We start from the raw sequence: 15389 nt of genomic DNA, 5'->3' as shown, positions 1-15389 counted from the left end.
TTTCCTCAGAAATATACATTGAGTTTCACTGCATAAACATGGAGACGTGTGAATAGTCCCTAAACATATAGACAGAATTCAAGCCAAAAAAAGAAAAAAATTTGGCAAGCTTAAAGAATGGGCATAAAGATATCACCAATTCAACAATTAAAATAATATACAATTAGAATGCCTGCCTTCATCTTACATCTGCAGCAGTTGATCAAGATTATATTTGAAGAGCCTCACCTATCCAGGATTCCACCACGTCTGCCTTCCAATTGAATTGTAGGAAGGCAGAGTTTTCATCAAGCTTGGCTTTGCGCTGAGCGGCTGCCTTCTCAAGCTCTGCCACCTTCCCTCTGAGGCCTTGCATTTTGGCACTGATATTGTCTACGTGATGATTATTCTGGAAGGAAGATTTAAACATTTAATGAAGCCTTTTGGATGACGGCTTTAAAGGAATATTTTCTGGATTGCCAAAATCTTACCTTTCGGATAAGATCTTCTCCATTGGAACAGACATCATGAACCCTTTCCTTGTGTACAGTGAAGTCTGTTTCAAATGCCTCGTGTTTCTTGAGCAATCCCTAAAAACAGAACGAACAAGGTTGCCTTATACATTCAGTCTTGACTGAGCTAACATACCGCTATTTACCTACAATCTTCAATTTTCTCACCTGGATGGCAGCCAGGGTGTCACCATAGTCCTCACTAGCAACCAGAGTCATCTTTTCATTGATCCATGCTTCCTCTTCCTCAACATTGGCTACAAACTGTTGGTACTCCAGAGATTCCTCCAACCTCTGACCCCTGCATAAACCAATGAAAAACAAAGATTTCTGTAGACATTTTAAATATCTGGGACAGGACTTGCTGATGTTGTTAACACCTCTACATTTTTATTGCATTTGAGGAGAGCTATCTTGCATCTTCATAAAAACAAAAGCCCTACTGTATGCAAAAGCAAATTCACCTACTGTGAAAAGGGAATCAAACAAACCTAACAGTATTCACATGTTCAAAGCGGGAAGGAGGTATCAGACTATATATTCTATTTAAAGCAGATTAGGGAATAAAAGTTTGATTACCATCTCATCTCGCCAATAGTCTCCACAAATGAGGATTACAAACAATTGCGAAGAAATAGACACTGTAGAATGAAAGGCATAGCAAACAGTAGTGATCGACCGATATAGTTTTTTCATTGCCGATACTAATATTTTGGTCATCGCGTATCAGTCAATATGGGCTGATATTTTCGTACATTTAAAAAAAAAAAAAAAAGGTTTCTTTCTTTGACAGGTACTCTTGTGGAGGGATCTGGGTGTCTAAAAGACCCCAAACCCCTCCTCTGCATGTCAAAGCATTCAAAACACCAAGTTTGGCTGTTTTGAATGCTGTCATTTTTTTTTAATCTGGCGCCAGTACCCGGAAGTGATGTCATGACATCACTTCGGGGTTTTTGCATGGAGACCCGATCAGAGCCGTATGCGGCTTTGATTGGGTCTTCGGCGGCGTCCGCTCTTGCTCCTTGTTATGACAGCCGAGCAGCTTCTCAGCCAAATCAGTTGTCATTATAAGACAGCCGACCGTCAGCTATGGACGCCAGTACCAGGGTGATGCCTCTAGCTGCAGGCACCACTCCGGTACAGCACTTTCCGAAATATCGGTAACCTCCGGGGGCCGATTGCGATATATCGGGGAAAGTGTAGATTGGCCCTCGATAAATCGGCTTTGCTGATAATCGGTAGATCCCTAGCAAACAGACCTCCAAACAGTACAAGAATAGGTAGAGTAATAGGCCTGTTGTGGGATGGAGGAAAGATTGGCAAGAAGAGCAGATCAAGACATGACTTCCAAACTCCCACTGTTGCCTATGAGCCTGGTTACAGTTGCCATGTCAAGTCCTACATAAGCTGCTTTAGAACCAAATCAACTTTATGCAAACAGTGGCTTTTTCAGATGTGAAAACAGAACTTCATGGGTAGTTAAACAGTTACATAGTAGTTGAGGTTGAATAAAGACAATAGTCCATCCAGTTCAACCTGTGTAGGTGTGTGTGGCTGTAATCATCTCAAATAACCCTGAATGTTCTGATCCTTGAGATGTACGTCTAATAGTCTTTTGAAAGCTACCATACTTCCCGCAGAAACCACCTCTTGTGGTAGAGAATTCCACAATCCTGTAGCCCTAACAGTAAAGAACCCCCCACGTTGCCTGAGGTTAAAACGCTTCTCCTCTAATCGCATTGTATGCCCTCGAGTCCTCATGCAATCCCTTCGACTGAACAGCTTTTTTTCTAAGCTGAGATCCCCATTGAGATATTTAAAAATTGCTATCATGTCCCCTCTCAGGCGTCTCTTCTCCAGGGAGAATAAATCAAGCGATTGCAGACGCTCTTCATAATTAAGGTCCTCCAATCCCCCAATTAGTTTAGTTGCCCTTCTCTGCACTCTCTCCAGAGTAAAATAACCGGTTACTAAGCTAAGGGATGAGGGGTGTGATAGGAAGGGAAAGCCCTTGTTAATTTCCAGGTTCCTAGAAGCATGAGCTGCAAAACGCATCATCTCTGGAAGGCAGCAAAATATACAACATCTTACCTGGCTGAGGCTTGCTGCTTCAGTTCCTTCCAGTGTTCCACAAACTGAGCCAGTCGCTGCTGAATTTCTTCCTTTCCAATCGTGTTGTCATCGGCCAGTTTCTTACCAGTGTCCAGCACACCCTATAGAACACAACACAGCTCAGCTACCAAAAAGAGAAAGAAGATACGGAAAAGAAAAAAGGCAACAGGATGGACCAGAAAATGACGGTCAGCTCCTATACCTGAATAGCTGGCTCGTGTGCCGCCAGTTCTGCCTCCAGTCTCTTATGTTTTTTTCGCAGATTCTGCACTCCAGTCAGATCTCTGCCATAATCATCAGAGCCAACCAAGAGTTTCTTCTCCCTAAGGGCAATAAGCACATGTATATTAAGGACAGCTCCTAAGTATCATACATTTTCTAAAACACAAAACTTCTTAAAAATACATAAAACACCACATTGCTGGTTCTTTGACACACGACAACCTGAGAGTAGCGGGAGATCAGCTGAGCGATGTGCGGCGCTGTACCGAAGGTATTTCACACAATTATATTACAGAAACACACACTGGACATTATAACACAGTAATAAAGTGGATTCTAGGATTTTACATACACTAAACTAGGGCTTATTTTCGGGGTAGGGCTTATATTGCAACCCTCCCCGAAAATAACAGTAGGTCTTATTTTCAGGGTAGGTCTTATTTTCGGGGAAACACGGTAGTACTCAGACCTTCAGGGAAAGGGCATAGGAAGGTTTTGGAAATTTTTAGAAATCCTTAGGTATGTTTTTTGTACACATACTTGATCCAAGATTCCTCATCGTCCAGGTCTCTGAAGAACTGATGAAGGCGATGGGACTCATTTAGCTTACTGCGACGACCAGACGCCATTCCTTTAATGCGTTGGAAGCGATCGTTAATAGCATCTCGCTTATCCTTCACTTGGGAAGTATCGAAAGCGCTACTGGTCATCAGGCTGTCAGCCTGTCCATTCAAATCCTTTAGACGGTCCTAGAGAAAATGAAAAGGAACAGCTGAACCTCTGCCAATTCCAAAACTGCGATATGCAAAATCAGTCCAATTTCTTGATTTGGCCGCCATTTCATTCCAGACTTACCTCATGGGCAGAGATATCAGCTTCAAGCAGCTGGTGTTTCTTCAGCAGGTTATTGACAGATGCCAAGTCCTTCCCATAATCCTCTGAGGCTAGCAAAGCCTCCACCTGTTGAGAAAGACAAGTGTAAACTCACAGAATATTTGGCCATGGGCATTGGTTTTTTGGACCAAATCAATATTTTTTCTTACCTCTGACAGCCAGAAGTCAAAGTCCTTGATACCAGTGTTGAAGTTTTGCTGCTTATTGGCCTCTTTCAACTTTTGGCTCTTCTCGGCAGATTTGTGGACCAGGAACTGCCACTGGTCTGCTAGCGCTGCCAAACGAGCCTAAAAATGCATAATCAAGACAATTAATTACCTTTAATTAGCTCATTTAATCACAACTCAACATACACTGCTCAAAAAAAATTAGGGCTCCATTCACACCTGAGCGTATCGTTTTCAGGCTTTTTTGGATGTTTTTTCGGGTATTTTTTGCAGGGGTTTGGAGGCAGGCATTGACATTAACAAAAACGCCTGTAATCTGCCAAAAGAGAAGCTCATGTACTTTTTTGAGCTTTAGGCAACAAAATGCTCAGATGTGAACAGGGGCCATTGAAATAAATGGGAATTTGCTTGTTGGGTGTTTTGAGTTCAGGTATGAACAGGGCCTAAAGGAACGCTTTTTAATCAGAGTATGGCATCAGGTCAATTAAACGCCTGGGATATTGATCTGGTCAGTTAAGTAGTGGAGGGGGGTTGGTAATCAATTTCAGCTGCTTTGGTGTTAATGAAATTAACAACAGGTGCACTAGATGGGCAACAATGAGACAACCTCCAAAACAGGAATGGTTTCATAGAAATTTTTTTCCCCCATCATCTTTTCTGACTGTTTTTCACTAGTTTTGCATTTGGCTAGGGTCAGTGTCACTACTGGAAGCATGACCCGATACCTGGACCCTATAGAGGTTGCACAGGCAGTCCAACTCCTCCAGGGTGACACAAATACGTGCCATTGCCAGAAGGTTTGCTGTGTTTCCCAGCACAGTCTCAGGAGCATGGAGGAGATTCCAGGAGACAGGCAGTTACTCTAGGAAAGCTGGACAGGGCCGTAAAAGGTCCTTATCCCATCAGCAGGGCCAGTATCTGCTCCTTTGTGCAAGGCGGAACAGGATGAGCACTGCCAGAGCCCTACAAAATGACCTTCAGCAGGCCACTGGTGTGAATGTCTCTGACCAAACAATCAGAAACAGACTTCATGAGGGTGGCCCGAGGGCACCGTGGAGCTTGAATGGCATTTGCCATTGAACACCAGAATTGGCAGAACTGCCACCAACATCCTGTGCTTTTCACAGATGAGAGCAGGTTCACCCTGAGTACATGTGACAGACGTGAAAGGGTCAGGAGAAGCCGTGGAGAACGTTATGCAGCCTGTAACGTCATTCAGCATGACCGGTTTGGTGGTGGGTCAGTGATGGTCTGGGGAGGCATATCCATGGAGGGATGCACAGAACTCTACAGGCTAGACAATGGCACACTGACTGCCATTAGGTATTGAGATGAAATCCTTGGACCCATTGTCAGACCCTACGCTGGTGCAGTGGGTCCTGGGTTCCTTCTGGTGCACGACAATGCCGGGCCCCATGTGGCAAGGGTATGCAGCCAGTTCCTGGAGGATTAAGGAATGGATACCACCATTGAATGGCCTCTACACTCGCCTGACCTAAATCCAACTGAACACCTCTGGGACATTAGGTTTTGGTCCATCTGACACCAAGTTGCACTTCAGTCTGTTCAGGAGCTCAGTGATGCCCTGGTCCAGATCTAAAAGGAAATGCCCCAGGACACCACCAGTCGATTCATTGGGAGCATGCCCCGATGTTGTCAGGCATGCATACAATCACGTGGTGGCCATACAAACTACTGAGTACCATTTTGAGTTGCTGCAATGAAATTTCAGCAAAATGGACTAACCTGCTACATTATTTTTTCACTTTGATTTTTTAGGGTGTCTTTGAATTCACCCCTCTGTAGGGTGATAATTTTCATTTCCAATAAACAATGTGGCATCCTTTTCCTAACATAACCCAGTGCATACCAGTATAGATCCTAACACATTACCCAGTCCATACCAGTATAGATCCTAACACATTACCCAGTCCATACCAGTATAGATCCTAACACATTACCCAGTCCATACCAGTATAGATCCTAACACATTACCCAGTCCATACCAGTATAGATCCTAACACATTACCCAGTCCATACCAGTATAGATCCTAACACATTACCCAGTCCATACCAGTATAGATCCTAACACATTACCCAGTCCATACCAGTATAGATCCTAACACATTACCCAGTCCATATAAGTATAGATATCCAGCATAATATTTTTCCCCATTGAGATCTGATGTGTTTTCAAACTGTTCCTTTCATTTTTTTGAGCAGTGTACAACACTTGGACAAAGGACAAACATTTCAGACAGTCTTTGACCTTTCAGGATTGCCTTGCCCAAATGAGGACTGCTAGGAGGTACAAACTGCCAGCAAAAAGACTCTTAAAGCCAACAAAACGGTCTCTCGGAGTCAAGGAAGATTTTGGTTTTGTGAAAGCCGCCACAAAACACATTCCAACCACCTGTAAATGTCTGCTCACCTTCACTGCATCCTCACTGCCGGCACACGCGCCACGATCGATGAGAGAATTGCCCATGTCTATGACACCACGGATACGATCTGCGTTCGCTTGCAGCTCAGCCTCAAATGCCTGGTGCTTCTGATGTTTGCTCTGCAGGGTAGTAAGGGACAACAGTTAAACTCAACATCACCTCAATATTACATAAGCGTGGTCTACGCTGGATGTCTGGACAAGTGACATGAGGCTACAGTGTTTTTGGATGAGGAAAAGGGAAGGCAGATAATGTTCCATGACCAGTTATCTGAGAGGTGTAATGAAGACATAAAACAGTAACAAGCAAAAAAAAAATAAATAAATACATAAATAAATGCCACAGTCCGGGGACAATCAGACTAGACCCCAACACGTTCTGCATGAAGTATAAAAAGGTCACCATTACGGTGTTTACTGATTATTTAGGATTTTTTTTCCTTCTTTCTGGACTTTTGGCCCCACTTTCTGTAAAGCATGCATTTTACAAAGACGTTTAAAAAAAAAAAAAATATATATGATGCTTTAAAGTAGGGATCGACCGATATCGTTTTTTCATTGCCGATACTGATATTTTGGTCAATGCATATTGGGATCGATTTTTTTATTTGACCGGTACTCTTGTGGAGGGATCTAGGGGTCTAAAAGACCCCAAACCCCTCCTCTGCCCTTAAAAACATTCAAAAACCCCAAGTTTGGCTGTTTTGAATGCTGTACATTTTTTAGTACCCAGAAGTGATGTCATGACATCACTTCCGGGTTTTTGGATGAAGACCCGATCAGAGCCGAATGCGGCTTTGATCGGGTCTTCGGCGGCTGTGCAGGCTGGTTGCCCGAGTCTCCCAGTGGGATAGGAGGTGCTGAAGGCGACGGAGGGGGGGGGGGGGGGAATGTACCCTCCTGCTCCTTGTAATGACAGCCGAGCAGCTTCAGCCGCATCAGTTGCCATTACAAGACAGCCGACTGTCGGCTATGGACTCCGGTACCGGGGTGATGCCTCTAGCTGCAGGGATCACTCCGGTACAAGCACTTTCCGAAATATCGGCAACCTTGGTGGCGGATTCCGATATAAAAGTGGGGATTCGGGGAAAGTGCATATCAGCCCTCGATAGATCGGCTTTGCCGATAATCGGTCGATCTCTACTCTAAAGGCGTTACTGTATGTGTTTTAGGCAAAGAATCACCTGAAGGACTAAAGAATGAGAGGTAAGCAGCGAAAAGAGCAAATAGAGTCAGAAATTATCCGACAGAGCCTCAAGTCTAAGGACTCACTAACACGGGCGCTTACACCTGTAGTCCATGAATGAGCCGCACCTTGCTTGCACACAGCCCTGTCAGGTTCATAAGAATGGGCTGCACAGACAGAGCTGCCTGGTCCAATTTAAAGAGCTCCAGGCTCCTTCAGAAAAAAAAAAAAAAAAGTCAGCAGCTACAAATACAGTAGCTGCTCACTTTCATTATTATGAGACTTACCTGTCCACTAATCCAGCAGTGCATTCACCCAAACAGTTGGCTCTTGGGTGCTGCTGCCATCTCGCCACCTTGCGGCTTTTGGGTGCTGCTGCTGCCTTTCACTTGACTCTTGGGTGTTGCTGCCATCTCGCCACCTTGAGGCTTCACAGCTGGTTCCCTACTGTGCATGTGCGAAGCGCGCTGCGCTTTGTGATTGGCCCGGAAGCAGGGGAGGGGGGCGAACCTCCGGATGACTTCACCTTTTGGGTGGAGCTCTGCTTTAAACACCTGTTTAGGTGAATGGTTCCCAAAAACAAACAATGGGGGTTTGAGTCTGCTCATTAAAACCCACAGGGCTGTCAAATTGGGTTGAACAGCTGTGTCTGTGCAGTTGCTGAGTTACCAAAGACATGAATGAGCTGCCTGCATGCAGAACCTAGCGGCTCCAGATGTTTAAAGACACTGCCCAGCAGGGGCAGACTGGGCCAGGGGGGCAATTGCCCCCTGGGCCACACTGATGCCCCATAAAAAGGCTGCACCGCTTCTGCTACAGACATGCCTAAAGGATTCCTGGTAATGAGAAGTAAAAAGCCCCTGCCGCTGACCTACTGAGTGCAGGCTGAAGAAAAGGACAGAGCGCACCCCCCCCACCCCAACCTTCCCTCCCAGCATGGACGGTGTAAATGTCTGAGCAGAGGCCGGTTTAATGCCCCACTGGAGACTCTCCTCCCCGGCCAGCCCCAACCAAGCTGACCCAGCTCCCACAACTGCCCCCTGCTGGCCAGGTTGGGAACCAGGATTCAGCTGGTGAGTAGAGAGTACCGGGAGTGGAGCTTCAGCCTGGAATAAGGGTCAGGAGGAGGGAAAAATGGGAGTGGGCCCGAGTCGCTGCACCATGGGCTTCTGGTTTGTACTTGCCCCCTGGGCTGAAAGTTGCCAGTCTGCCCCTGCTGCCCAATCATGGATTAGGAGTTTAAGTGCCCATGTTAATTAGGTTTTTAAAAATCTTCCAGAAAGAGAAGGTCTCTTGAGAATGGGAGGGTTACTAAGGCACCCCAGATTCTATTAAAGTCTTAGTGCATCAAGCTCACATAGTTATCAGTACTGTAACTTCCTTCTGGAGGATGCCTCTGGACTAAGCATCTAGCAGTATCAAGTAAAAAGGGACCATATACATGGGCCCAGTTTCCACAGACAGTCAGATCTGATTTTGGTTGCGTGACTCGTTGGGTAACATCATGTAGAGCGTGTTTTGCCAACAGGCGAAACAAAACCATCAAACTAGCGCTAGTAAAAATGAATAAAAAGAAAAAACATGGACGACTACTAACTACAAGATACATAACAGACAGATGACCATCACTAAAAAAAAAAAGGAAACTAATACAGATGGTTATGAACAAAGGTGAGGACACAAAAGCACTTCCTGACCACTTACCAGGAGTTTGGAAAGCTATAAAATAGATTGAGAAAAGAAAGCATTGAGTAATAGACACTCCACTGTTGGAAGCATGAATGGCTACTACATTTCTATATGAAACAATAAAATAACCTGACTTAAAGTGAGCGTGTGCTTTACACGCATGAGGACCAAAGCAACATGCTGACCTAAATTCTATATTCACCTTCTCATCACTCAACTGCTGCTCCATTCACCTGCAGGAGTGAAGAGACCAAATACACTCTAAAGCTGGCCATACTAAGCCACGTTATAGGCTTTCCTATCCACAGCTTCAGCAACCAGTCTATATAGGGTTATCTCCATGTATTGCCCCATCTTCCCGGATATGCTACAGTGCCTTGAAAAAGTATTCACACCCCTTGAAATGTTCCACATTTTGTCATGTTACAACCAAAAATCTAAATGTATTTATTGGGATTTTATGTGATGGACCAACACAAAGTGGCCCATAATTGTGAAGTGGAAGGAAAATGATAAATGGTTTTCAAAATGTCTTACAAATAAAATATGTGAAAAGTGTGGCGTGCATTTGTATTCACCCCCCTCAATACTTTGTAGAACCAACTTTTGCTGCAATTACAGTTGCAAATCTTTTTGGGGATGTCTCTACCAGCTTTGCACACCTATGGCACTTTTCCACCTCAAGTACCGGCTCGGCTCCACTCGGCACTGCTTGGCCCAGCTCGGCTCAGTTTGCTTTTCCACTGCGTGATACGAGTCGGCACCTTTCAGCACTGTATAGGCTCTACTCGGCTTGGTTTGCTTTTCCACTAAAGTAGTAAGTGGGTGGGATTATAACGATTCTCTGACCAATCAGTGGCTAGTAGTGACAAACAGTCAAGGCTGCATGCAAAGGATTGTGGGATATGGTATAGGTACGGCCCGCTTGGAACCCCAACCAAGGTGGTACTGTTTAAGCGAGCCATACCATGTAGTGGAAAAGCGCCGCTGTACCAAACTGTACCGAACCGTTCCAACAAGTACCATGCAATGTAAAAGCGCCAAACCGAGCCAAACCGATCCGTTCCATGCAGTGGAAAAGCGCCAAACCGAGCCAAACCGATCCGTTCCATGCAGTGGAAAAGCGCCAAACCGATCCGTTCCATGCAGTGGAAAAGCGCCCCTAGAGAGTGAAAGTTTGGCCCATTCTTCTTTGCAAAATAGCTCAAGCTCTGTCAGATTGGATGGGGAGCGTCTGAACAGCAATTTTCAAGTCTTGCCAGAGATTCTTAATTGGATTTAGGTCTGGACCATTCTAACACATGAATACTCTTTGATCTAAATCATTCCATTGTAGCTCTGGCTGTATGTTTAGGATCGTTGTAATGCAGGAAGGTGAACCTCCGTCCCAGTCTCAAGTCTTTTGCAGACTCTAACAGGTTTTCTTCTAAGAATGCCCGGTATTTGGCTCCATCCATCTTCCCATCAACTCTGACCAGCTTCCCTGTCCCTGCTGAAGAAAAGCACCCCCACACCATGATGCTGCAACCACCATGTTTCACGGTGGGTATGGGGTGTTCAGGGTGATGTGCAGCCCCGCATGGCTTCTCGTAAACTGCAAACAGGACTTTTTATGGCTTTCTTTCACCAATGGCTTTCTTCTCGCCACTCTTCCATAAAGGCCAGATTTGTGGCGTGCACGACTAATAGTTGTCCTGTGGATGTTTGCAGCTCCTCCAGAGTTCCCATGGGCCTCTTGGCTGCTTCTCTGATGAATACTCTCCTTGCCCGGACTGTTAGTTTAGGTGGACGGCCATGTCTTGGTAGGTTTGCAGTTGTGCCATACTCTTTCCATTTTCGGATGATGGATTGAACAGTGCTCCGAGGGATGTTCAAAGCTTGGGATATTTATTAATTTTCTTCTAAGATTGCCCAATAAAATACATTTACATTTTTGGTTGTTACATGGCAAAATGTGGAAAATTTTAAGGGGTATGAATACTTTTTCAAGGCACTGTATATGGTGGAGTTTGCTGCTTTTATTATGCTAAACATCAGGTGTACCGTCCTGTGGAAACCTCTGTATACATTACTGTACCGTACTGTATTATTGTGTTTGCCTACAGAATGTTACTTTTTTATGTCCTTCATTTATTTCATGCACTGTCTTACAGCGGAGTTCCACCCATTTTTGTGTTCATTAAAAGTCCGCAGCTACAAAAAGTGTAGCTGCTGACTTAAACACACACTAACCTGTCCCACGGTCCAGCGGCGCCGACATCTCTAGTGTGGGCACCCGGCTGTGACAGCTTGGGGCTTCACAGCCGGGTGTGCACTGTGCATGCGCAAGTCGCACTACCTGTCCTGAGTGGATGGGCAGTGCGCACTGCCCATGGGCGAGCTGTCTGAGTGGACGGACACTCTTCTGGGACCTGTGACGTGTCCCAGAAGATTTCAGGGAGGGGAGTAGAACTTCCGCTCAGGCCAAAGTGGGAGCGGGTACCTATCAAATCCAGGTACTCACTCCCCCACCCAAAAAATTGACATGCCAAATGTGGCATGTTAGGGACCGCCCCCCCCAGCCAGAACACACTGGTCAGCGCTCTCAGCCATTGGCTGAGACCACTGATCGAATGCCGACTGGCAGACCTTTTCCAGTCATGCCCCTTCAACAGAAGCTGGACGTTCAGCAATCTTTTGTCGGACCAGCTTGCCATACACACGGGACAAATACTGGCTGGTTTCTATTGAACTGCCTGATATTCAGCCCATATGTACGGGGCTTTACATTAAAGTACTTGCCACTCGCCCTGTAATCCAAGTGGGTAAACTGTGGTAGAGGAGGGAATAGAAGGTGAATATAAGAAAAAGGGCAGACCACTAAAGTCCAACTCCTGGCTACATTTTTCATTTAATTAAAAAACAAAACAGAAAAAAAGCCCCAGCTCTGCTGCAGTACTCACCTACCATCCAGGGCTGTCACCGCGGTGCCTATTTTTTGCCCAAATTTTTCCTCAGTCTTCCAGGTTGAATGATGCCATCTTCACTCAGCCTGAACACATACTGTGATTGTAGGGTATGGAGGGCCAGCTACCCGAGGAGCTGTCACTACAACGCCCTTCTTTTACAGTGTGCTGGTAGTAACATTATTATGTCACTATCAATCTGCATGAGTAAGGCCCACGCAGCCCTAAGAGGAGGATCTTGCAGTGTAACATGACTGGCTTGAAAACTCAAGAAAAAAAAAAATAGGTATTTAAAAACAAAAACAACCTAAAATACTGCTAAAGGGGACTACAATGGGGAAAGACGGGGTAAATTCAGGGGAGAACGGGCATGGAACATGGCGCCTAGATTTGCGCATTAAAAGGAAGTATGGGCAAAGCATAGGGCCAATTTTAGGGTTAATTTCACTAAACAGATTTCAGTCTGGGGGGGGGGGGGGGGACTTTTGTTTAACCGGTTGCCCCCTGCCCGCCGCCTTTTTACTGCGGCAGGGCGGCTCTCCTGCGCAAACCGATGTAGACCTACGTCGGTTGAGCGCAGGTAACTAGGCATTTGGCAGCAGGGGAGCTGCTGCACGGGGCCGGCGGCTCCGATTGCCGCCTGACACCTGCGATCGCTCCCCGCTGAGAGAGGACGGTCAGCTGTTGTAAACACAGCCAACCGTCCTTCTCCATGGAATGATCACAGAGCCCCTGTGATCCTTCTATATAGGATCACAGGTCTCTATGATCATTTCACAAGCCACACCCCCCCACACAGTTAGAATCACTCCCCTAGGCTCACATTTAACCCCTTGATCACCCACAGGGTTAACCCCTTCCCTGCCAGTGTCATTATTACAGTAACAGTGCATATTTTTAGCACTGATTATTGTAGTAATGTCACTGATCCCCCCAAAAGTGTCAAATGTCAGTTAGGGGACCGATCTGTCCGCCGCAATGTCGCAGTCCTGCTAAAAATCGCAGATCGCCGCAATTACTATTAAAAAAAAAAAAACAATAAAAATTACATAAATCTTTCCCGTAGTTAGTAGACGTGATAACTTTTGCGCAAACCAAAAAACGCTTATTGTGATTTTTTTTACCAAAAATATGTAGCAGGAAACAAATTGGCCTAAAATGTAAAAAATAATTTGATTTAAAATTTTTTTTTTTGAGAATGTTATATAGCAGAATGTGAAAATGTTTTTTTTTTCCAGAATAGTCGCTCTTTTTTTGTTTATAGCGCAAAAAAAAAAAAAAAATTGCAGGAGGTGATCAAATATCACCAAAAGAAAGCGCTATTTGTGGGGAAAAAAGGGCATAAATTTTATTTGGGTACAGCGTCGCACGACCGCACAATTGTCCATTAAAGTAACACAGTGCCGAATAGCAAAATATGGCCTGGTCACTAAGAGGGACAAATCCTTTAAGTCCAGAAGTGGTTAAAGGAACAAGTATGGGCACAGCATAGGGCCACGTTTTAAGGTTAATTTCACTAAAAGGATTTCAGTCTTGGGGGGGGAGCTTTTGTTTAAGACATTTTATAATTCTTGTTTTGCCTTGTTTCTCTTATTCCTAGAACCCATCATTGTCATATACTTCTAACTTTTTAAATACACGCACAGATTTGGAGAACAAAAGACAACGTGCAAAGGCGCAGTTGTGTAAAGCAGTGAATACCTTCAAGGGATATGGACAACGTATAAATATATTTCTGGGCTTCTGGAATTCTGGGCTTCAACTACATCTTTTGCCAGGGAATCTATCCAACTTGGACTGGTTACACACTAGGGGTGCACCGATCCGACTTTTTTTGTCCCGATATCTGGCATTGTGTATCTACCAATACCGATCCGGAACTACACACATAAAGCATACTGGCGCCGATATCCGATCCCAATATCGGATCGGTGCATCCCTATTACAAACATGAGCAATTTAAATTCAGCATATAATATAAATGTAACAGCAGAGGTCACTTTCAGTGCAAACCTCAAAAATGTAGCTCTTCATATTGTACCTTTTATATAGAGTACTTGTTTAGGCACATTACAATTTGGCGTAATAGTAGAGTAATCTGTGTTAGTATTTTTTTATTCCCCAACACCAACCTGGATGTTTGTGGGATCCTTGTAGGACTCATCGCTTGCTGTCTGGAGCTTCTCGCTGATCCAGGCTTCAATCTCATCCACATCTCTGCTAAACTGTTGCAGAGTCTGAGATTCCCCAAGCTTGGATCGCTTCTCAATCATCTGAGCCTTCAGACGACGCCACCTACAGGAGAAAAGGAACCAATTATAGAACCCAAAACAAAAAGCCAGAAAGGATTAGTGCTGGTCTACACCACATGGGTCAAACACAAGCCTCGTGGGCAAAGCCTTGTGGCCCTCACACTTCTCCTGCAGTTGCGGTACTGCCCTTGTCTCTACCCCCACCTTCTCTCAGCAGTAGAGGACAGAATTCCTCCACCAGATCCTGTGCTTCTCAATGCCGCCGCGGGCAGGTTAGTCTCTAACCCCCCCCTTGTCCCAACAGTCAGCAGCAGACAGGAGGACAGTCCCACCCTACCAGATCCTGTTCTTCCCAATGCAGCTGCACCACACCCTCATCTCCACCTCCCCTGGTCTCAGCATTCAGCAGACTCCAGCACCTGTAAACCCTAGAACAGGGGTCTTCAAACTATGGCCCTTCAGTTGTTCCGGAACTACAATTCCCATCATGCCTAGTCATGTCTGTGGATGTCAGAGTTTTACAATGCCTCATGGGATGTGTAGTTCCGCAACAGCTGGAGGGCCGTAGTTTGAGGATCCCTGCCCTAGAAGATAGAAGACTGCATTCAGACTTGAAAACTATAGCAGTTTATTGGTAAATCCATAAATCCAAAGCAGATAGAAAGATCAGAGACCGGAGACAAACATAGTTGACGCGTTTCACAAAATCAGATAGTTATGATTAAGCGAATCTGATTTAGTGAAACGCGTCAACTATGTTTGTCTCCTGTCTCTGATATTTCTGTCTGCTATTGATTTACCAATAAAACTGCTATAGTTTTCAAGTTGGAGTGCAATCTTCGATCTTCAAGAGTTTACAGCTGCCGGGATTGCAGGTCGGACGTACACACGACCTGAGCGGTCTCCCTTGTGTGTCTTTGCTGGACTCTAGCACTGGACTCTAGGCCTCCATTGATCCTCCTCCAAACGCTGCACTTTCTGCTTCCCA

General features: G+C 45.2%; 1 protein-coding gene across 1 annotated transcript in view; it reads right to left on the bottom strand.

Moving 5' to 3' along the window:
* The window catches only part of SPTAN1 (spectrin alpha, non-erythrocytic 1), a 154070-nt gene that overhangs the window by 16398 nt on the left and 122283 nt on the right, over nucleotides 1-15389 (bottom strand). Inside the window, exons 36-46 of the mRNA XM_082263944.1 lie at nucleotides 14282-14444; nucleotides 9220-9234; nucleotides 6318-6449; nucleotides 3869-4006; nucleotides 3681-3785; nucleotides 3366-3574; nucleotides 2806-2926; nucleotides 2583-2704; nucleotides 660-792; nucleotides 471-569; nucleotides 229-388 (exon numbers count right to left, since the gene is read on the bottom strand). Coding sequence (XP_082120070.1) covers nucleotides 229-388; nucleotides 471-569; nucleotides 660-792; nucleotides 2583-2704; nucleotides 2806-2926; nucleotides 3366-3574; nucleotides 3681-3785; nucleotides 3869-4006; nucleotides 6318-6449; nucleotides 9220-9234; nucleotides 14282-14444 — 1397 coding nt within the window. The remainder of the gene's footprint in view (nucleotides 1-228; nucleotides 389-470; nucleotides 570-659; nucleotides 793-2582; nucleotides 2705-2805; nucleotides 2927-3365; nucleotides 3575-3680; nucleotides 3786-3868; nucleotides 4007-6317; nucleotides 6450-9219; nucleotides 9235-14281; nucleotides 14445-15389) is intronic.

Source organism: Pelophylax lessonae (assembly GCF_965119305.1).
Source record: "Pelophylax lessonae genome assembly, chromosome: 7".
In the NCBI taxonomy this organism is placed as follows: domain Eukaryota; kingdom Metazoa; phylum Chordata; class Amphibia; order Anura; family Ranidae; genus Pelophylax; species Pelophylax lessonae.
Note: the sequence above shows the minus strand (reverse complement) of the source record. Positions and strands in the feature narration are given on the sequence as shown.